This window comes from Protopterus annectens, chromosome 10.part0 (assembly GCF_019279795.1).
Source record: "Protopterus annectens isolate FY-2018-M chromosome 10.part0, PAN1.0, whole genome shotgun sequence".
NCBI lineage: Eukaryota > Metazoa > Chordata > Ceratodontiformes > Protopteridae > Protopterus > Protopterus annectens.
Window position 1 is genome coordinate 854416457 of NC_056744.1, and position 25089 is coordinate 854441545.

A 25089-nucleotide genomic window follows, 5' to 3' on the forward strand; every position below is an offset into this window, starting at 1 on the left:
TACTATGATGTCTGACCAACAGAATGTTGATGTTAATTGTGCAGCAGTGGAAAATCCTCCCAGGTTTATCACTGCGTTTGCAGTAGATAGTTCCATTTTGTGGTCCATTGTTAAGAAAAACTGGCATCTCTTTAAAACAGACTCATTAATATCCTCAAAACTAGGAGGTTTTCCCTGGTAGTGTATAAAAAAGGTAGGAACCTTAAATCATGGTTTGAGATGAAACCATTACAAACTAGGAGTCCAGGGATGTTTAAATGCCACAATTGTAACTACTGTAAATTCCTTGTAGAATCTAATAGATTCATGGTTAGCAATGTATTATTTAAACTTAAGCATAGATTCACGTGCAACTCTAAGATGGTGGTGTACTTGGCGCAGTGTCAGGTATGCTAAAGCCACTACGGGGAAAACTGAACGGAAGCTTAGGGAACGCATATATGAACACCAATATGCCATTAGGAAAGCAAAAACTACTAATGCATTGGCTAAGCATATTTTGGATTTCCCTACGCATCATTTCAAATTTATAGCAATTGACCAGGCATATAATGACATTAGAGGTGGCCCAACTGCGTTAAAACTACTAGCATTAGAACTTCAGTGGCAAATTAGGCTAGAATCCTACCATACCCCTGGTCTTAATGAAGCATGCTCTATAGCCTGCCTTTTAAGTATTCTTAGTCTTAAAAGATAGTTAGCAGTATTAAGTTTATTAGTTTTAAATTTCTTTGTACGTAGAACATGAGTATTATTTTTTAGTTAAACGCTATGGCATGCAATTGCTTGTATTATTTGTGTACGACAGTTTGATTTAAATAACAACAATAATTCACATACTATATATATTTTAGATATTTTAATATTTAAATAGATAAATGATGTATACTTTTAATATTTTTGAGTGTTGTTGCTTTCTATAACCATTATTGGTGTCCTTGAATATATGTATAAACATATATGCATTTCTCAGTATTTAACAGTACTATTTTTCAGGTTTTGTACCTTTAACAGCAATGTGCCTATTGTAAGTCAATTTTGATTAATTATTATTAATTGCCTTCAATTACGTTGTTATGAACAATTAAGCTGATTGTATAAAACCTGTATGGTTGTTATCGTTTATTCATTCTGATGAAGTTTGCACACTGTTGCAAACGAAAAGCGCTTCAAAATTAAACGTGGTTTGGACATACATTTTTGTGGGTTACTGCTTTGCTGTCGCTGGTTTACCATTTTAACACTTTTGTGTTTGGACAGTGCGTTGGGTTTTCTACAGTTGGACTCTCCTTTTTGGATTTAATATTAAATACTACTCAAAATGGGTTAATAAGTATGAATTTGATGGTAAATTAGAAAAATCCTCGCTTGTCAAACTTGTGAGACAGCTTAAAACCGATTCTAAAGGTCGGGTAAAAAAGCAATGTCAATTAGGAATTCCTCAGGCACATAGGTGGATTGAGGAAGTAAACCGAAGGGAACAAAAGAGTAATAATTCAAAAGCAATGTTTTTAGATAAGGAGGACAGTAACTTAGTAATAGCATCAGCCCCACCGCCTCCCTTACCAGAATATGAGGCAAGTGAACAAGTTAGTTCACCCCTGCGATATCCTGCTATCACTGTAAGTAGAGACACTACAAAAGCAACACCTTTTGTTAGAGATCCTGTCGAGACCAGGTCTCGAACACGGGCAGGAAACTCAAAAGGGGACATTGAGTTATACCAGATGGGTAGAAATTCACGATATATGAGTGAAGAAGAAATATGCCCACTTATAGAAGTGCCTAATCCTCAGGCAGGGCAAAAAGGACAGGACACATCTATTCTAGTGTATAGACCCTGGACTCCAGAAGACATCCGGAAAGCCACTGAGGGAATTCCCCATCCAAAAGTTAATTTTAGAAAGTTCTTAGAAGATTTGCAAGGAATGAGGCTAAGTTAGAAGAGGTAGAAAAAGTAGTCAGACAAATTGTGGGACCAGATTGGCACATGATTAGTGGTGACTGGAATCCCCATGATATTGCGCTCAGGCCCCTCCCACATAGTAGCGCAGAATTAGACAACACAGTGAAAGGTCTTACAGACCAAATCTCTGAGAAATGGAAGCCTAGGGCAGACTGGACTTGCATTAATCAATGCATCCAACAGGAAGGTGAAGCTATTGACCGGTATTATGCCAGACTATTAGAATGTTTTAATAACCATTGTGGAATGCGGGTTCCTGAAGATCAGACACACGATTCCCCATATGTACAGCAGTTAAAGAATGCATTTTTGAAAGGCAGTATTGCACCCATCGGCAGCTTTATTACAAAACACATGGTAAATCATCGTACAAGCAGGTTACAGTCATTGCTTGAGTATGCTAGACATGCCGAAAGGCATTTTAATAGCAAAAAGAAAAAGAAAACCCAAGTATTTTCTGTAGAAGATGGAGCAGAAGTTTATGTAGTACAGTCCGGGAAAAAGGGCAAGAGAAATGCCCAGGGAAACAAACAATCTGATCAACGATCAGAGGATTTTGAAGGGCGAAAGAAAAGGGGTGAATGTTTTAAATGCGGTAAGAAAGGACACTTGGCAAGGGATTGCAAGAAAAACAAGAAGGCAACCACGGAAGATAAGGAGGGTGAGGACTGACTATGTGGTAGTCAGGAATCACTAGAAAGGGATAGCGGAGAAAGGACAAATGAGTATGTGATAGAGAGAGTAGAGAATGTGACAGAGGAAATAGAGGAAATGCAGGAAGTTACGGATAGTGAAGAAAATGAAATATTGGATTTGGCTTTATTGAGCTTAGAGCTCTATTTATCAGACACAAAACCAGAAGTCACACTCCTGGTAGAAGGGAGGGAAGTCACATTTTTGTGTGACTCAGGGGCCTCACGGACCCTGATACATCCTTCCAAGCTGCCAGAGAACTCAGAGTCACCTGATTACATATTAGTGAAAGCAGCTAATGGACAGCTGTATCGGGAGCCCCTCTCCCATAATATTGTGATAACTGATCCTGTTTCAGGATTGATCCAGAAAAGCAAAATTGTTGTTTCTGCAAAATGCCTAGTAAACCTCTTGGGCAGAGACCTTATGCAGCTATTTGGTATAGCAGTAGTTCCGACTATGCAGGGTATGGAAGCACAGCAGCAAATTGATACCTTTGCAGTGCATTCGGAGGGTAAAACATATTATTGGTACAGCCAGGACTTGGTTACGACTGGTCCAGGGGCAGTGACGAAGAGTTGATGAACGTAGCCATCAGCAAGTTCCCCTCCCTTGACATTGATAAACAGCATTTGTTGCACTGTACTCTGTATTATTGTAACACACCAGGACCTGATAAAGAATATGAGCAAGAATTGTTTAGAAACCGTGCAAACAGATTGATATTGCGTAATCTGTACTGGGACACAGAAGGGAACAGTGTAGCCAGCTGTTCATTGCCCCAGGAGTTCTTTGCACTCTATAAATCTAATCGATTACCACATGTTAGCTTAACCAAGGACAAGAATGTAAAATGGGTAGACTTAGGAGAAAAAGTCACAAGATGGGAAAAACAGACAGAATTAGAACTGTCAGAACAAGGAATACAAATGCAGAAGTTGAATTGGATAACTCAGACCCACCCAGCTGTACACTTGCAGTCTAGTGAGGACAGCTGATTAGCACTCCTATTGAAGGAGGAAGAGAATGCCTTACAGAATATACCAAAAAATCTCTGGTCAACAGGAAAATCAGATGTAGGACTTATTCGTACAGTGGGACCAGTTACTATTACGCCAAAGTCAGCATTTAGACCACAAAAGAGACAGTATCCCTTAAGAAAAGATGCAGAGGTAAGAATCATACCTATTATAGCAGCTTTACTTAAGGGAGGGGTGCTGGTGGAATCTCCTGATTCACCATGTAACACACCCTTATTTCCTGGTAAGAAAGCGAATGGGGAGTGGTGTATGGTCCAAGATTTACAAGGTGTAAATGACGCAGTAATACCAAGGGCACCTACGGTGCCAGACCCACACACCCTGTTGAATGATTTAAAACCACAACAGAAATATTTTTCTGTGGTAGATATCAGCAATGCGTTCTTTTCGATACCAATACACCCTGACAGCCAGTATTGGTTTGTATTTACATTTCAGGGGAAAAGGTACACATATACGCGACTACCACAGGGGTATTGTGAAAGTCCAACTATATTCTCACAAGAGATGGCAAGCAACTTGGCAGGATTTACCCCACTAAGAGGTAGTCAGATTTTGCTTTATGTTGATGATATCTTGCTGGCAGCCCCCACCCAGCAAGATTGCAAAGAAGATACCATAGCGCTATTACAATTTTTAGCCACTGAAGGACATAAAGTAAACAAAAATAAACTGCAGCTTTGGAAAAAACAAGTTAAATACCTAGGATATGTAATATCCAAGGAGGGTAGAACATTAGATGAGGACAGAAAAATAGTGATTTTGCAAGCACCAAAACCCACTACCAAGAAGGAAATCATGTCCTTCCTGGGTACGACTAATTTTTGTCAGAGTTGGATTCCAAACTATGCTTTGGAATCTGCACCATTGACTAACCTGATTTATAAAAAGCCTATGGCAGCACAGGATGTGTTACAATGGACACCAGAAGTAGAATCTGCTTTCTGGAAACTGAAACAGTTAATAGTGTCCTCATTAGTTTTGGGATTTTCAAACTATCATAAACATTTTTTCCAAACTGTAGATTGTAAGCAAGGTTATATGACATCAGTGTTAACACAGCAGCATGGGGACAAGCAACGCCCTATTGCTTATTATTCATCACAACTGGACCCAGTGGCACAGTCTTTACCTCACTGTGTACAAGCAGTAGTTGCAGCTGCAATGGCAGTACAGGCTTCGGCCTCAGTAGTGTTGTTCCACCCTCTCACATTGAGAGTGCCTCATGCAGTCGCAATTATTTTACTGCAAGAGAAGGTAGCATATCTTTCCCCTGCTAGGCATCTTTCCTGTATGACTATACTGTTGAGCCAACCTCATATGACAATTGAACGATGTACGACTTTGAACCCTTCAACCTTGCTCCCAACCCCTGCAGATGGCACACCACACAGTTGCCCGCAGGTGATTGAGCAAAAGACACTGCCTAGAAAAGATCTTACGGATGTTCACTTGGATGATGCCGAGGTGACGTACTACGTGGACGGCTCGTGCAAAAGGGGTCCTGCAGGACAGAACCTAGTAGGATATGCAGTAGTTTCTCATACTGACATTATAGAAGCGATATCTTTACCACATAATTTATCTGCACAGGCAGCAGAATTGATTGCCTTGCCACGGGCATGCACCTTAGCAAAGGGTAAATGTGTGAACATTTTTACTGACAGCCAGTATGCTTTTTCTACTGTACACGTTTTTGCGCAACAGTGGAAAAATCGAGGAATGATAACATCTACTGGCAAACCAATCAATCATGCACAGTTTATTTTAGATCTTTTAGAATATTCAGTTACCTCAGAAAGTAGCTATTTGTAAATGCACAGCTCATACCAAGCAACAGGATAGAATTTCAAAAGGTAATATGAGAGCTGATACAGCTGCAAAGCAGGCAGCTTCAGAAGTATTTCTTTTGAATGAGGAATTACAACCCTCTGAGATTTTAGACTTAGAAATGTTAAAAACAATGCAGACACTTACTACGAAAGTTGAAAAACAAAGATGGGTAAAACGAGGAGCAATTCTTGAAAATGGGGCTGTACATCTCTAAAGAAAGGAAACCGATATTGCCATCTAATTTGTTTAGATATGCAGCTTTGTTGAGCCATGGGCAGAGCCATGTCTCAACAGGGGGGATGGTACAGCTGGTGAACCAAGTGTTCACGACATATGGCTTCTCAAATTACTCTAAAACTAACACTTACCAGGCAATTAAATATGTGTATGCTGAGACTTTCAATGTTTCGAATTGCTGGATTTGCACAGCTTTGCCGACAGCATACGGGGGGTTATTAATGACTACAGTCCCCCTAGGGGTCAATGAGACCTGGGAGAACTTGATTTATGATACCTCAACCATTACAGCACCAGATAAAATAGCATTGCACTTGTCTGTTCCACAAAAGGGAACTGTGTGTTTTTATAAAAATGATATTGTTCAAGTGGGTTGGAGCGATTGCAATGTGACTGTTCCTTATAGATGTTATACTAAAGGAAACAAAGTAGATCTTTATTGTAATACAAACCATGATTCATTTCTTGGATTGATGCATAAAACACTTAATGAAGTAAAGCATAATTCTGTTCTTTATAAACAGCTGTCTATAATTGATAGAAAAATGTTTTATGCAGGGTGAGTGTACATTCATAGCAAGGTTACTACTAAAGTAGAGGATTGTTATTTTGTGTGTGGCAGAAAGGCATACAAATGGTTACCTGAGAATTGGTCCGGCAGTTGTTTTTTGGGTTACCTGGTTCCGGCCATACGACACACTGCAGTTTTGCCTCATGGGAAAATTCGAAATGTCCGAGAAGTCATCAAGAAACCTGTAAATCCAGTGGGACAAATTGATGCGCGTTGGAAAGACCATCACTCTCTAAGCAAAGGACTGACACACATGGACTTGAGTGATAGCGTTATATCATGGGCAGGCATATTACCAGTATATGGAGCAGTGAAATCGATCTGAGAGCTGAGAAAACTGTCAAAACTTCTCGAAGTAATGAGCAACGCAACTTTTTCTGCTCTCGAATTGGTGACTGATGAACTGAATGCTATGAGAACTGTAGTGCTCCAAAACCGCATGGCTCTCGACTTCACCCTAGCGGCGAGAGGTGGTACATGCGCTTTAATCCAAGAAGAATGCTGTTCGTATATTCCTGACCATAAACACGAGACAGACAATCATCTTGAGGTAATTCAGCAAGTGTCGGCCATGACCAAACCAGGCCCAAACCCTCTGATGGACTTTTTCCAGAAATGGTTTGGGGGGGTGGGGTACCATCCTAATGAACATCCTGATTGCCATTTGTGTAGGAATGCTCCTACTGGGAGTATGTGTTTGTTGTGGTATCTCCTGCATGAAAAGACTGGTTAAAGACCTAATAGACATTTCAGTTTCTGAAACCTTATATCAAAGTACTGAGTTTGCAGAACTGTTAAAAGACTAAAAATGCTTTCATAAGTTTAAACTGAATGCCTCTCTTAACTGCAAATCCTGAGTGGGAGAGGTTAGGAGAAGAAAACAAACTGTTTATGCTTATTTTGAAAGTAGAATAAAAGTATTAAAAGGGGGGAAATGTTAAAAAAATATGTATTAATGTGTGTATTAGTAATATGCTTAGTGCATATAGAGCTAGAAAAGGGTTAACACATTTATTCTATTTCATACTATTCTATAGTAATAAACATGTAAAAACATGTCTCTTGTAATTTGTGTGTATACTGATTATGTCTAAATAACTAAATGTGTCTGTAATTTTTCTTTGTGGAGCTTTTCTCCCCAGGCCTCTGCTGAAAAAGGGCCTTTTCGGCTCAGTCAGACACCCCTGGTTAACAAATGTAAAATAAAATAAAATAAAATAAATAAATACTGCATAAATCTGTACAAACTGCTGTTGCTTTCTGACCTTGTACTGTTGCTAAAATCTTGCTTGTTCTTTGGAAATTTACTGAGAAGCAGATGATTTTTGCTTGCGTTAGGAAAATAATGAATAGAACAATACTGCTTATATGAAACTCAGACAAGAAGTTCCGCCGTGCTATGAGAACATACACAGCTGTAGAAGTAACAGATAATTAGGACAAAGCCTGCTTGAAAATATGAACTGCAATCAGCATTTGCTTGTATCTGTATTAGAAGAGTACCTTGAAATGTAACACTGTACAATAGAGGCTTGTAAGCGAAGTACTGGTCATCAAGGCCAGGTTGTTTTTCTGAAAAAGTTTCTCGCAAATTTAGTCATGTCAGCAGAAAATCTGAAGTAACACCTGCTGTAGTACAATGCTTAAAGTTGTGTTTGATTACTTCAGCGTAGAAGGCCATGTCTTGTAAAATAGTATAAGAATGAACATACTTCCTGTTAGTAGTTAGACAAATCCTTGTATTTGCATGTTTTTGTCTCCTTGCTGCAATTAAATTAAAGTGCCTTAACTGAACCTTACGTGTATTGGTCTTTGAAGTTTTTTCCTTTGTGCTCCATCGACCTCAGGGATGCTTTCTACTATGTAAAAATGGACAGGGCATCCAGGAGTCACCTACGCTTCTGGCTGGGAGCCAGTCCTTTCCAGTTTCGAGCACTGCCCTTTGGTCTCACCACAGCCCCCAGGGTGTTCATCAAGTGTATGGCAGTGGTGACGGCTCACTTGAGATGTCAGGGATTCCAAGTGCTTCAGTATCTGGATGACTGGATCCTTACCACCCCCACCAGACATCAACTAGTCCAAACCAGGGATGCTACCATCACTCTATGTCAACAGTTGGGAAAAATCTGCATTGTTGCCCTTGCAGGGTGTCACCTTTATAGGCACAGAATTAGACACCATTCAAATGCGAGCATTTTTACCGCAGGAAAGGATCAGAATCTTACAACAACAAATACACATCCTGATGCCCCTGAAGAAAGTGAAGGCAGGATGGATTCTCCAACTCCTGGGGACCATGGCAGCAACAATTATGTTGGTCCCTCTAGCGAGACTGCACATGAGACTTCTCCAATGGCTTCTCTTTGTTCAATGGTCTCTCCAAAAATTTCCACTTTCTCACCCCATTTTGCTCATGGACAAAAGCAAACAGGACCTCAGTTGGTGGCTTTGCACCAACAATTTGGACTGGGGGAAGGCCCTTCGTTCCACCCATCCTGGTTGCCACAGTGACCAAGGATGCCTCCCAGATGGGGTGGGGGGGGCATTATCTTGGCAGGACAGTCCAAGGCACATGGCAAGATTACGAGATACATCTGCATATCAATGTCCTAGAGATGAGAGCAGTGCTACTTGCGTTGCAGGCACTTCAGAGCTTTCTACCTCTAGGGACGATTGCAATACACTCAGACAGCATCTCAGTAGTGTGATATCTAAACAAGCAAGGGGGAACCAGGTCTTACCCCCTGTGCAGAGAGGCCATGCGAGTGTGGCAGTGGGCAGTAACTTCCTAACGTTTTCTGGTGGCAACGCACATTCCGGGGAAGTCCAACGTGATTGCAGACAGGCTAAGCAGGGCTATTCTGATGCCTTATGAGTGGTCCCTGAATCGTCTAATTGCAGAACGAATCTTCAGCAGATGGGGTCAGCCTTGCTGCGACCTTTTTGCCATCCCCCTCATTGCCAAATGCAGCAACTACTTCACACTGATCCCCACACAGGGGGAAGTCACCCAGGGACGCTCTGGTTCATGATTGGCCCTCCGGTCTGCTTTATGCTTTCCCTCCGTTTCCCTTGCTGTCAAAGGTGATTCAGAAAGCACAATCCTTGCGAAGCAGAATGATTCTGATTGCTCCACAGTGGCCTTGTCAAGTCTGGTTCCCTTTTCTTCAACCATACATTGTGGACACTCCTTGGATTCTGGACCCTCAACCAGATTTACTGACACACGTCGGGACAGTTCCACCCCTCTCTGATGACCCTCTGGTTGACAGCCTGGCTACTCCACTTCTGTCGTTAGTTAGGCTTCATAAATTTTCACCAGAAGTGGTTCACATTTTATCTTCCTTTCATAAGCCATCTACTAGGAAGATTTATTCCAGGAAATGGAAGAGGTTTTCTATTTGGGCGCATACCCAAGGAATTGATCCTTACACAGCTCCAATTGCTTCAGACTTGGAGTTTTTGTCTATGCTTTTCCATCAGGGTTCCGCATCAGCTACCATCAGAGTTCAATTGGCTGCGATCTCTAATTTTCATGTGGCTAATGAGTCTAGTCTCATGGCTCATAGACTCTGCAAGGCTTTCATGAAGGGTACTCTGTTACTCCGTCCTCCGGTCTCCGAACCTATCTTGCCCTGGGATCTCAATTTTGTTCTACAAGCCCTTACTTCACCACCTTTTGAGCCTGCAGCTACCTGTGAATTGAAATTCTTGACCTGGAAAACAGCCTTCTTAACAGCAATCACTTCAGCAAGGCAAGTTTCAGAAATTCAAGCCCTCTCTATCAAACCCCCATACTTAATATTCCATAAGGACAGGGTTTCTCTTAGACCAAACCCTTCCTTTCTTCCTAAAGTGGCTTCCGTGTCTAATCTTAATCAATCCATTGAGTTGCCTGTATTCTTTCCTCAATTTTCAAACAAGGCAGAATTTAACATTCATCAATTGGATGTACACAGACAGTTACGTTTCTATCTGCACCGAACAAAAGATATCTGGAAGTCAGATCAACTATTTGTCTCTTTTTCGGAAAACAAAATTGGGTCCCCAATTTCCAAGGTCACCATATCTAGATGGATATCTAGTTGCATCTCGTTCGCCTACCAAGCGGGAGGAAAAGATCCGCCATTTCCGGTCAAGGCTCACTCTACTCGGGCTGTTTCTACATCTACAGCCTATCAGGCCAGATTGTCAATGGATGATATATGTACTGCAGCTACTTGGGCTTCTCCTCACACATTTGTTTCTCATTACAAATTGGACGTAGTTTCTAGGGGCAGATCATCCTTTGGCTCCACAGTACTCAGGAGTATTTTCCTATGAGCCACCCAGGATGTAGGTGCTAGGGACACTGTCCCACGGGTAAGAATGTAGGTGAGATAGGACTACATAACATCAGGAAGTTATGTACTCACCATAACGTTTGATGTATTTAGTCCATCTCGCCTCACATTCTTACTTACCCTCCCACCTTCCCCCTTCCTGGAGGATCTGGAGGTTATGGTTTTATTTACAGAGTTCCCTTTACTTTAGCTTATTCTTTTTATCTGACTGTTGTGTATGCATGGGGTATGAATGAGTATTGCAGCAAACTAGATCTGGGGATATGGAGCAGTGCACCATGGGATACCTGCTTAGCCCAGCCAATAGAAGACTTCGAGCTAGAAAAGTTTGGCCGAGTCGGAGCCGATATTTGGCTCCGAACCCACGGGTAAGAATGTGAGGCGAGATGAACTACATACATTGAACGTTATGGTGAGTACATAACTTCCTGTTTTTTGCCCTGATCCCTCCAACAGGGGAGTCACCGAGAGATGCTGTAGTCTACGATTAGCCCTCCTGTCTTCTTATGCTTACACACTGCTACCTTGCATTCCCAAATTTCAACAGAAAGCATTCTGTTTGAAGAACATAGTTATCCTCATTGCATCCTTTTGGGATCATCATATTTGGTTCTCCTTCCTCTGGCTGTACTTTCTACATCCGCCCTGGATACTGGATCCCAATCCAGACATCCTGTCTCAGCTGACAGGTATGACTCATCTGGACTTAACATACCTCAAACTGATCGCATGGTTTCTTCAATGCCATTGCTTTCTAGACAGCCCTGGCTCTTGTCTCCAGTCCATCATATCTTCTTAATCTTCTCAAAAAGCTTCTATTAGAAAGATTTACAAAATTAAAGGGAAGAGCTTTGTTTTCTGGGCCCTGAGCAAGGACCTGGATCCTTTTTCAATGCCTTTGCTATCTATCCTTGAATTTTTAGCTTCAATTTTCAATGAAGGTGCTAGTTTTTCAACTATTAAAGTTCAGTTGACTGCCATTTCTAATTTCCACCTGGGTGAAAAGTACTGTACCTTAGCTTCTTCTAAACTATGTAAAGGCTTCCTCAAAGGAGTCTTTTTACTTAGACTTCCATTAAAGGATCCTACTTCTCCTTGGAATTTAGCTATTATGCTTCAGGCCATAACTGAGACTCCCTTTGAATCATCAGCCAGGGCAAATTTAAAATGTTTGTCTTGGAATACCATTTTCTGGTTACTATCACATCATGAGTATCTGAACTCCAGGCTCTGTCTTCTAAACCTCCTTACATGGTTTTCCACAAAAACAGGGTGTCTGTGTGGATCAACCTGTCTTTTTTGCCTCAGGCAGCTTCTGAGTCCATAAACCAAGTCATTAATCTACCAGCTCTTTCTAAACTTTTCAGATAGGGACAGTATATGCTCCATCTGCAGGATGTGCATAGACAACTTCACTTTTATCTCTGTAGAACCAAAGACTTCAGGAAAAATGACCATTTTTTTGTTTCCTTCTCTCCAAACAGGTTTGGCAAACCAGTTTCCAAAGTTACATTGGCCAAATGCTTAAATGAATGTATCTCCTTTGTCTATGGTAAAAAAAAGGCTTAGCCTTGCCTTAACATCCTAGGGCTCACTCCACAAGGTATATGGCAGTCTCTTCAACATTTTGGTCAAGGGCTTTCATAGAAATAATTTATGCAGCTGCAAATTGCACTAATTCTCACACTTTTATTGCTCATTACAAATTAGATTTGGTTTCCAGGAACAGAACGGGCTTTTGGCTCTGCAGTACACTGGAATATCCCTTCATGAGGCCCACCCAAAGTTCCAGTAGCTGGGGACTCTTTTCCATCAGTTGGGAAATGAATGAAAAGAACAACAGATAAAAAAGTTATGTACTAACCATAACGTTCTATCTGTGTTGTCCATTTTCATTCTTCCTCAATTTCCCACCCACCTGTCCCCTTCCTTTGCTTCTGGAAAGATCTAAGAATTTTACAGGGATTTGTGTGCTTTGTTTGAGCTCCAGCTTCCTTTTTCCTTTTTGCCTTTGTTAATTTTTTTAACAGGTTGTCCCTTTATGTCTAGAAGCATCAACTCGATCTGAGGTATTTTGAATTGGCAGGGGATTTTAGGTAAAGGGAGAGGTCAAGAATTTTAGATCTGAAGATCTGGTAGAAGTAGCTGAGTCAGATCTGAATCTTGGATCCGAACCAGTCAGTTGAGGAAGAATGAAAATGGACAACACCGATTGAATATTATGGTGAGTACATAATTTTTTTATCTTTAACATAACGGGAAATATGACAAAAAAAGGTAAAAAAAGCTCCAGAAAGATATCTAACAATAGCAGAACTCTTGCATCCTCTTGTATTAACTGATCCGAGCCGGCAGCTTTCCAAGATCTCACCGTCTCCCCCTTACCCATAATACCCTGCTACCTCCCTCCAGTCCTCAGATCTCGTTTGCTGTGGCTTCTGAAGCATAAGGGATGAGCTTTTACCGTTTTAGGTGAGAGGAATTTAGGAGCATTTTTCTTAGAAAAATAGCGTTTTCGGGGTGTGTGTGTGTGTGTGTGTGTGTGTGTGTGTGTGTGTGTGTGTATAGTAAACCCGTAGTTTAGTTAAACCTTGTTTTAGTTATATTTAATAGTAAATTAGTGTTTTTTTCCCCTTTCCCTTACTGTGTGTGTTAGGGCGTGTGCTTGTGTGTGATGGCTGAGGGCCCTAAGGCCATTTTTCAAAATGTGCTGAGTGTGGTCATAAGCTGTCCCCAGCAGATGGCCACACTCAGTGCGTTCTTTGCCTGGGGTAGCCCACTTAACATCAGGCTGCCAGAATTGTGCAGCCTTTAACCCCTGGGCTCTGAGGGACAGGAGGAACAAGATAATCCTGGCAGGACTCTTGCCCCCGGATTCTTCTTCCTCCTCTCCCTCAGTGGCGCCAGTCACAGTTGCGACTGTCCAGCCTTCAGCTCCCCCTCCCCTGGCTGGGACTCAACCTCCCACTGCTTCCCAGGGAGAGGGGGACTCTTCTAGTAAAGAGAAGAGACATAGAGAGAAGGAGAGGGATAGGCACAAGAGCCATAAGCGGCAAGCCGAATCAGTTCCTTCGGCTCTGCCAACTAAATTGATTTGTTCCCCTGTTAGGGTTTCCAGGTCTTCCTCCTCTTGGCTCCATTCTCCACGCTTCTCTCTGGAGCCAGAGGAGGAGTCTCGGTCAACTTCGAGGTCATCTAGGCGGCCGTCCCGGCCGGCCTCGACGACTTCTTCCAGGTCTACCAGGAGTCTGTCCGATGCAGATATGGACCGGATGATGCATCGATTCCTGCAGGCCCAGATGCAGATGGGAGTGCTCCTGCCTCCCCCCCTCCGGGAGGGAGGTTGGCCCTTTCTTTGCACCCATTGCTCCTTCTCTGATCCACTATCAGGTTTCGGAGCCGTCAGATCCGAGTCGTCTCAGAGTCGGGGTGTCGGCATCAATAGTAGTTGCTACTTCGACGCCGGCCTTACCCTCGAGTTTATCGGGTCATCTTTTGGATCCGAGCTCTTGGGGCCGAGAGCCGAGCTTCGGATCTGTAGGGGTGAGTGTGTCTTCAGCTCTGTTGCTGTCGGAGCAGACTTCCCTTTCAGGTCCGATCAAGTTGGCTCGACACCGGTCCTCACGTCGGAGCTGAGGGCACTACTCTCGGAGCCAGGGGAGAGTGGTTCACCTTCGGCCTTCAACATGGTGGAGAGGGTGCTGTCGAGGAGTTCAAAGTCCCCGGTCTGTGCTACAGATCCACCCTTCACTCTTTCACATATGGGCCTGTCTTCCATCGTCCGGCCCCAGGGACAGCCTGCGTCTGCACCCCAGTTAGTTCCTGTAGAGGAACAGGACCCCGTTGGTGAGCCCTCCTCGGACAGCCCTGCCGAGGAGGTCCCTCACAAATGAAAGTGTAAGAGGAGGCACTTGGACTCCCCCGAGTCCCTCACGGAGGACACGGACTTAGAGGAAGGGGAAGGTTCACCCAGGTCACCCCTAGAGGATGTCTCCTTTGAAGACATTATGGAGATGCTGCGCATAAGAGGGGGGTGGTCAGCCCAGAAACCTTCCTCGGATGAGTCTGTGTTTCTGGAGGCGTTCGACACAGGCCCGTCTACCTCTTGGGTGTCTCCCCCCCGGCCGACCCCCTGGTAGAGTTGATTACTACCAGGGCTTGGAAGGTGCCGGACACTGTGGAGTCAATCCCTAGGAGACTGGATAAAATTCTTAGTCCACCTTCTGACAAGCCGGCGTGGAATAAAGGTTCCCCGATAGATGCCATGGTGGTGGCGGCTGCCACCAAGAAGGAACTGGCACAAGAAAGTTCCTCGGTCCATCCTCCTGATAAGGAGTCTCGGACGATGGACCGTATTGGAAAGCAGATGTTTGCTTCAGCCACCTTTTCTATAAGGGCGCTGAATTATCTGGCACATGTAATTAGGCTTCAGCGGGATCTGATAAAAGAGTACGCTGGGTCTCTCCCGGAGTCCATGGCGGCCGAGGACAAACGGACCTTCTCGGCTTGCATGGCCACTCTAAAGTCAATATCTAATACTTCTATGCGGTTTCTCTCCCATGCCACGGAGGGGGCGGCTAGAGCCAGCGGAGGAGGGGTCACCTTGCGGCACCATGCCTGGCTCCGTCTTTGCAACTTTGCAGAACCCTTCAAGGTGTCCTTCGTGAATGCTCCCTTTGACGGTTCTATGCTATTCGGCAAAACCGTCCGTGACACACTACTCCAGAGCGAAAAAGACTGGAAGATGCTGTCTGCCATCGGAATCTGCTTCTCTGCTCCTTAAAGATCCTTCTCAGGGAACCAGAGAGGACAAAAGAAGATGTGGTTCCAGATGTCTCAGCAGTCCCATCCCACTCTGGACCCTTCATCCTTCAGAGGCAGAGGAGGACAAGGTGGACGCCAGCCCAGAGGCAGAGGGGGGCCGAAGAATTTTGGGTCGAGAGAACCCTTCTCCGACCGACCCGCGCAGCAGCCCTGAGGGGTTGCTCGACTATCCCTCTCTGGAGGCAGTCGGGGGGCATTTTTTGGAGCATCTAGCAAGTTGAGAGTCCATTACTACAGATCGCTGGGTACTCAGAATAATATCCAGAGGTTACTCTATCCCCTTCATGAATCTTCCCCCGCTAGCGAAGCGCCTCCCCAATGTCCCACTCAATCAGAGGGAGGCTGTGGCTTCAGAAATAAAGAAGTTACTAGAAAAAAGGGCCATCCAGCACGTCCCCCCAGAGCAGTCCGGGTTGGACAACTACTCCAGGTTCTTTTTGGTGCCAAAAAAAAGACGGGGGACTTAAGGCCAATTCTCGACCTGTCTACTTTGAACCTGTTCATTGCCAAAGAGAAATTCCGGATGGTCACTCTACAATCTATTCTCCCCCTCCTGCAGGAGAACGACTGGATGTGCTCCATAGTCCTCAAGGATGCGTACTACCACATTCTTATGGACAGACGATCCAGGAGGGTTCTCCGCTTTCGGCTAAGGGCCAGTCATTATCAGTTCAGGGTTCTTCCGTTCGGCCTCACCACAGCCCCCAGGGTGTTCACCAAGGTCATGGCAGTTGTGGCAGCCCACCTGAGACTTCAGGGAATTCGGGTCTTTCCGTACCTAGACGACTGGCTCCTCACCGCCCCCACCAGACATCTACTGTGTTCTGCCAGGGATTATTCTTTACTCTTGGCCCATCATCTAGGCATTACCATAAATTTCAGGAAGTCATCTCTTCATCCTGTTCAAGTTCTGGATTTCATAGGGGCCAGGATAAACACGCTTCAGTCCATGGACTTTCTGACAGCGGACAGGTTACCCACCTTGTCACTCCATGTAATAGCGCTTGTACAGTCCCCAGCCCCACCCACAAAATTAGTCCTGAGAGCCCTAGGATCCATGGCGGCAGCCATCAGCCTTTCACCTCTTGCTCGGTTACACATGAGAGTCCTTCAATGGACCCTTCAGGTCCAATGGTCCCTCCTCCTTCACCTATTGGATTCACCAGTTCCCCTAAGCAGGGTTTGCAGGAACTCCCTTCTTTTGATGGCTCCATTCCCGAGAGCTCCGAGAAGGGAGACCGTTCGTGATGCCTCATCCCCAAACCACCCTGTCCACGGACGCTTCTCGCCTCGGGTGGGGGGGGGCATTGCATGAGCAGAACCGTCCAAGGCACATGGACCCCTCTACAGACCGTTCTGCATATCATTGTTCTGGAGATGAGGGCGGTGCTTTTAGTGTTGCAAGCCCTTCAAGACCTTCTTGCTTTGGGGACTATTGCAATTCAGACAGACAACATAGCGGTAGTCTGGTACATCAACAAACAGGGAGGAACCAGGTCTTACCCTCTTTGTCGAGAGGCTATGAGACTTTGGGAATGGGCGATTGCCACCAACCGCTTTCTGATAGCAACACACATTCCGGGTCAGTTCAACATCCTAGCGGACAAGCTGAGTCGTTCTATCCTCACACCTTACGAGTGGTCTCTAAACCCCTTAGTAGTGAAACAGATCTTCCTCAGATGGGGTCAGCCTTGCTGCAATCTCTTCGCATCTCCTTCAAACGCAAAATGCAGCAAATTTTTCACTCTAATTCCCCCACCGGGGGAGAGTCCCAGAGACGCTCTGGTTCATGCTTGGCTGCCCAGTCTTCTTTATGCTTATCCTCCTCTTCCGCTAATGATGAAATTTCTGCAGAGAGCTCATCGGTTGGGGCGCAAAATAATCCTCATAGCCCCATTCTGGCCTTGCCAGATCTGGTTCCCGTACCTGCGGTCTCACATCATAGCTCCTCCTTGGGTCTTAGATCCCATTCTGGATCTGATCTCTCATCCTTCGGGATTGCAAACTCTGAACCTGGATGACCTCAAGCTCACAGCTTGGTTGATCCAGTTCCACTAATGGCTAGGACTCCCGGTATCTTGTCTTCCGTAAAATCTATTCTGGTATCGGCACATAAACCTTCTACCAGGAAGATCTACAAGAGTAAATGGAAGCAGTTTTCCATCTGGGCCAAACATAGGGATTTGGACCCTTTTACGGCTCCCATTCCAACAGTTCTTGAATTTCTGTCCCACATTTTTCACCAAGGGGCCAGTGCTTCTACTGTCAAGGTTCAGATGGCTACTATTTCTCATTTCCACATCGGGGACAACCTTGGTCCTTTAGCTTCCGCTAAGATATGCAAGACCTTTTTGAAAGGCACCTTTCTGTTAAGACCTCCGGTCAAGAATGTGGTCCCCCATGGGAATTAACCTTAGTTTTTCAGGCACTAACTGGTCCACCCTTTGAACCTGCAGCTTCCGTCGATTTAAAGTTCTTATCTTGGAAAACTGCTTTCCTGATTGCAATTACTTCAGCTAGAAGGGTATCTGAACTTCAAGTCCTTTGTATAAAACCCCTGTACCTGGCCTTCCATAAGGACAGAGTTTCTCTCAGGACTAATCCTTCATTCTTGCCTAAGGTAGCATCCGAGACCAATATCAATCAAACCATCAATTTGCCTGTTTTCTTCCCCAATTTTCAGAACAAAGGGTAATACAGACTGCACTTGTTGGATGTGCATAGACAATTGCGATTTTACTTGCACAGGACAGCTGCTTCTCGCAAATCGGAGCAGCTTTTTGTGTCTTTCACTAAGCTGTCCTTAGGCAAGCCTTTTACGAAAGTTACCTTAGCTAGATGGATATCCCACTGCATCTTACACGCATATACAGCTTCCGGTCAGCCAGAACCCTTGAGGGTTTATGCTCACTCTACCCATTCTATGGCTACCTCTGCAGCATTTTGGTCAAGAGTTCCCTTAGATGACATCTGCTCAGTGGCTACGTGGGCCTCTTCTCATACCTTCATTTCTCATTACAAGCTGGATCTGATATAAAGAGGTAGGGCAGCCTTTGGCTCCGCAGTGCTCCGGAATATCCTTCCTTGAGGACCTCCCAGGTTTTTGGCAGCTGGGGACTCTGTCCCACAGGTTTCTGATCAAATGAAGTTAACTACTTCAGATAAAGAAGTTATGTACTCACCATAACGTTCCATCTGAATAGGTAACTTCATTTGTCAGCAACCGACCCCCCTCCTTCCCCCTAGCCTGTTTCATGGTCATATTCATGACAGAATGTTTTTCCTTCTGTCACACATCAGGTTAGCATTTCTCTTTCGAGTATGTTTGACTGTTGTTGGTGGATAATTTGGCAAACTCGATCTGAGGACTGGAGGGAGGTAGCAGGGTATTTTGGGTAAGGGGGAGGAGCTGAAAGCTTGGATCTTTAGCTTGGAAAGCTGCCACCTCGGATCCGAGGTCGGATCCAATACCCACAGGTTGCTGACAAATTAAGTTACCTACTCAGATGGAACGTTATGGTGAGTACATAACTTCTTTTTTCACTGACTCTAAGCATAGTTTGATCTTAGTGTGATAGTATAGTGGGGTTCTTCTTGCTTCTACACTAAAAATGAACTAATTTCCATGTACATAAAGATACTGATTATTATTAAATTTCATTTTATTGCAAATTTCTATGCATTCCTGAAATCCCTCATTATGTTATTAAAACAAATAGAACAGGTACATTATTTTGCCACCTATTTTTTCATATAATTAATAATTTATTAATAGGTTGTGCTGTTTCTTTGTCATTTTTAATATTATTATTTTAATATTATTTTCACTGAACATTAATGAATTAAATACCTTAAAAAATAATACACTTTTTGAAATATCTATTGATAAATAAGGCATAAATTGTTTTTTCTTCAATAAACTCATATTAAATACTTAAAAGACAACTGGTCTCTGATTATGATTCTATAAAAATAATATGCTATTTCTACAAATCAGCTATAAATGCAAATAATAAGATGGATTATTATCTTTTTTAATCATAAAATATAATAGACTATGGGCTCTAGCTAATTTATATTGGTTCCCAGGGGTGCGGGTAAATTTGGCTAAAAATATGTCAACATTATAATAAATAAAGTTAAAGGTAATTTAATCATAGGTGGAGATTTCAATGGTTTATTACATGAGTTATACTCAAGTGCTCCTAAGAAACTGAGAATAACTGCAATAGCAAAAGCTCTAAATAAACTGGATAGAAGTCTTTAAATTAAAAGCTGCATTTAGTATAAGGTCTCACAAATGTTTAGATTTTACACACTATTGTTATGAATAAGGTACCCAAACTACAATCCTAAATTCATACAATATTAGTTCCAAAATACAAAATTTCAGTATAATACCTTGTACTATATTGGATGCCCTTATATTAAAATTTGAAATAGATTTTAAAATATTACATATAATAAATAGAATTTGTGCTTATATTACCAAATTAAAAATTAAAGCAATGGCTACTCACAGATATTGACCTCATCATGCAAATTAATAATTCAGAAGAAGTTAATAAAATCATAATTTGGGACTCATTTAAATCTTATATATTTGAATATCTTTCTCATGGTATAAAAGGAAAGTAAGAGAAAAACAAATTAGAGGAAACTAAATCTAAGCTTAAGGAAGGAGATAAAACTATAAGAAATGATACAGAAACATTGAATAAGAAATATTCAGAACTTTTATCTCATAGGATGTCCTTAGCAATGGAAAAATTAAAAATAGCCTCACATGCTATGTCACAAAATAAATGCATAATATTTTTAAAAGAATGAAAATGCAAAGTAGATCAAGTTATATCTTAGAAATAAAGACTACCAAAAGTAATAAAATATATAGGGACATTAGATATATATTGGAAGCATTTAGGCATCACTATATATCATTAAATAAAAAATACAAAACGACTCTCTTAAAACAGACATAAAATCATTTATTGATCAAACCCTCTTTGAAAAGATCTTACCTGAACTTAAAAGTAATCTGCTCAAACAAATCTCCCTCAAGAAAGTCACCAACACAAATAAAACAACTTAAACCAAACAAATCACCAGGTATAGAGAGATTAATTTCTGAATTTTATAAGTTCGTTCCTCAAAAAATAATACATTTTTTCATAAAATTCTTATAGAGATAAAACTATAAGAAGATATTCTACCCTTGTTGAAATGCTCATTAATAACACAAAATTTTAAAGAAAGTAAAACCAAACAGTTATGCTCATCTTATAGAGCTATAGACCTGTATCATTACTTAATATGGAATACAATTTTTTATGTCCATACTAATCAGCATATTAACAGAACCCATCACACATATAATCAACTGAGATCAAGCAGGTTTTATATACAAAAGACAGGCCTTTAATAATATTAAAAGAATAATAACCTGCATTGATATCCTAAGTAATAAAAAATAAGCTATTTTCATTAGTCTTACTATCGAAAAAGCTTTTGATTCATTAAACTGGGACTACTTATTTAATATATTAGAATTATTTGACGTCTTTTCACAATTTTTCTCTCTCCTAAAATATATATAAAGATAACAAAACATATATAAAATTAAGGTAGTTCTATTCTGAATCTGTTCCTTTAACCAAAGGTACAAAGGAATGTAGTCCCTTGTCTCCTACTCTGTTTACATTAGTTATTGAAATTTAAATAATCTCAATTCTTTCCAATACAGAAATAAAGAGAATAGAAGTAGCTAACAACTACAGCTCTAAAATTATGCTTTTTGCAGATAATATTATGATAACTACAATGAATGCTGAAGAAGCATTAGAGGAATTAACCACAGTCATAAAACAATTTGAAAAAAAACATCAGTTCTAATTTTTAAAAATATGAAATCAGAAGATGTTTTTATAAATAAAAAATTACAAATCTCCCAAATTGACATCATAGGAAAGGAATCAGTATATTTAACATAGTTAGGTATTACCATAACAAAAAAATTAAGAAGAAACTAAAGATACAAATTATGAAAAAATTATAAATACCATATTGGTTTAGTTTGTTGTTTTAAATTTTGAGGTTAATGCAGGATTAGAAATAACACAAGACAGCACGGCAAAGTCTTGACAATTTATTTAAGCTATTACTAACAATTTATTCTAGGAAACTCTATCAATCAACTAATAAAAACATTACACTAAGCTATTATGAATAGTTTACCTAGGAAATCTATCAATCAACTGATAAAACTATTAAATCATGTACTTACAAGCATATACAAAAACAAAATCATCTTTGCCACTGATAGGAGGACTCCAATCCTATTCAGTGCAGCTATCTGTTCAGTCAAGACAGGGCCGACACTGGCAAAATGGCTGTATGCTCAGTTCAGGCTGTTGCTTCAATCAAATCCGGATGATGAGTTCCATCCTATTACCAGCCTTTGAGCTTTTTATAGGTTTGAACAGTCCATAGGGTCAACAGGTTTGGCTGATGACATCCAGGACATAAGTTTAATCATAAACTGTTGGCTGATGACATCCAGAACATAAGTTTAATCTTAAATTGATGGAATATTTTAGAAAATTACAAATCATTTCCTAAGTTGTAAACAAGTCCTGTAATGTCTGGTTTTATACATTACTTCCCCTTTTCAAGAGGCAGTTGGCCCACAAACTTGTGATATAGTTCCTCATTGAAATCCCCCATATTCTGGTAAACATCTTTTAAGCTGACAAACAACTTCACAGTTAACTAAAGTTCAGTTATACCAGTAATCAGTGTACAAGACCTGCCTTTAAGCATATTTCTTTCAGATAATTCAGCAGCATTTATTTAATTTAGCAGCATATCAACTCAATCTATAATCAAACATACACAGCATTATGAAGATTGAGGCATATAACCAAAGCTAGGTAGACTGTGTTGATCCATCACACATATCCACATATTATTTCTTTTGAAAACAGACAACTAATCAAAATGATCTTATTTCTAAAAATATTGTACATAATCCAAAGTTTAGCTCTTTCCCCAAACAAAATCCATCTAAAAAATATTACTAGTCTTTCTTTGCCCCCCACCCAAAAAAAAAACTATAGCTCTTTAAAAAATACTTTAAATATTGGGACTCTGCTGGTGCCAGTTTTCCAAATTTAGAATTTTATTCAAAAACAGCAACGTTTAAAATGATGCCAAACTGGTTAGATTCCAATTATGACTCATGTTGGAAAACTCTAAATTTTATACTTTTCAGTCCTAATAAAATGAAAATAGACACCGTATACAAAAATAAAATAAACAGAACTATGTTTCTTTCTTTATCTATGTAATTACTTTATATCTAATATCTACATGCCAACACATTCTAAAGGTGTGAATCTTATTTTAAAACAATTTAAATAAACAATTTTAGGAAATACAGAGTTGAAAATTTGTTTTGAAACTTTATTCCAATTTAAGATAGCCATTTTTATTTTGTGAAAACCTATAAACAAAAAATAGATAAATGGGAAAATAATAATTTTACTTATTGGTTAAATTGCCTTGATGATGCAAAGCTGAAGACAATATGTCAGAAATCTCTGAATACAATCTAGATTTACAAAACTGGATAATCTTACAGAATGTTAGAATTCATGCACAGATAAATTTTCCCCTTTTTCAATCTCTTACTATCATGAAATTCCCACATTAATACAATTATTTTCTAATGTTAGGTACATAGCAGTTTTAATATGGGAAATCTAATCTGTAATCTCTTTAAAATCTTTACCAAATATAATAATTTAAATGATACATTTTGGAATTCTATTACTATGGATCCTAACTCACCCTTATCTGAAGAAAGCAAACTGCAGTCATTGAAATCTATAAAGAATTCTTCTAAGACACTTTATTTGTGCATTTTCACTTGGAAATTTTAACACGCAACAAAACATCAAAATTCAGTAAGGGGAAAAAACATTGAATGTTGTAGGTGTAAACAAATTTGTAATGCTGATCGAATATATATATTTTATGAATGTCCCTTAAAATTAATACAAATCTTTTGTAACAGAATTATAAATTTTTCCAAGTCTTATGGGGTGATTCATTTTCTTTAAATATACCACTAATTTAACATGTTAGAAAATAATAACATGAATAACAAGAATCATTATCTAACAGGGACAGTTTTAGCAGTGGCAAGAAAAAGCATAACAAAACATTGTAAGAAGCCTTCACTTCCACAATTTAATGATTTTTCATCACTGCAGGAAACAGCAATCAGAGAAATCAACATAAAGAAAGCAGGTTATATCCTAATACTTTCTTCAAGAACCCATAAATTAAAGTGTTATCTGTTACAGATACTCATTTATAGAACGCCACCTCTGCAAACTGATTTGTTATACAAATTATATTATTATGATTATATTTAAAATGTTTTTTCATTCATTATTCCGTTCTTGATTTATTCTCTAAGTTTCATTTTAACCTATTACACCTTTTAGAGGCATGTATGTATACAGAGTAAATAGTTTACACATTAGAATTTGTTTAACTTTACCGCAAAGAACTAGAAAGTTTTTCATTATTCCAGTATATTTGAATATTTTTTTACAAAATCTCAATAAAATTTTTGAACAAAAAATAAAGGACTGGGTATAAGATGGACTGTGAAAAGAACAATGGGAAGATATACAGAAATAAATTGCATTAGGTGAATTAGAACAACTATTGAACTTGCTTAATAAAAATAGCTGTCCAGGTATGGATGGGATAAGTTATATATTTTATAACAAATAAGGAAAATAAGTATTTTATAGAAGTACCAAATGAATGGTTGAGAGACAGGATAAAAGAAGAAGCAGTTGTTCTTCCTAAGATTACTGTTGTTATATTTCTTATAAAAGGGACATATCTCGCTATGGAATCCACATATTCAGCCAGACTAAATTTCTTAAGCACCTTCATCACAGTCTGCTACAACTGCCTTAAAAATGGGAAGATGTGTTTATATAAGATGAATGTATGGATGTGGCAAATCTCAGAACTTTTTTGCCACTTGTCCCCTTATACAGATTCACATTATTCTTGTGTCTAGTTTTCCATACATTTGACTTCATAGAAAAGGTTTCAGGCATATAAGTACTCCACTGGGGATCTCTACTCTTTCTTTATAAATTTTTGTGTTAGAGTTTCATATTTCTGTCTGAAAAGGGAAGTGTGCCTGTGGGCATGACATACCATATAAAGACTCCCACTGGAATTTTTTGTTTTGCAGAATATGATAGTAAGTACTATAGTATCTGTCAAAAGTTCTCCCCTAAAACTATAAAGAGTAGGCTTGATTTTCTTTGAACTTATTTAGAGAACAATTATCTGTATGGCATTTTCTTCCTCTTCTGTGGACTACCCCCTCAGTCAAAAAAGAGAAGAGAAACTTCAGTAGTGGTTATTAAGGATAACCAGATATCCTCCTCTCTTTCTTGGTTTGTGACTGATGATTCCATAGATGCACCTTCTTGGACCCTTTAAAGCATCCCTTTTGGAGGTCATTATGGCTTACAATGATTAGATACA

The 25089-nt window shown here is 40.5% G+C and overlaps 1 protein-coding gene across 1 annotated transcript in view; it reads left to right on the top strand.

The window, feature by feature from the left end:
• The window catches only part of HFM1 (helicase for meiosis 1), a 3254758-nt gene that overhangs the window by 2002242 nt on the left and 1227427 nt on the right, over positions 1 to 25089 (top strand). Inside the window, exon 16 of the mRNA XM_044086815.1 lies at positions 14915 to 14930. Within this exon, the coding sequence (XP_043942750.1) occupies positions 14915 to 14930 (16 nt within the window). The remainder of the gene's footprint in view (positions 1 to 14914; positions 14931 to 25089) is intronic.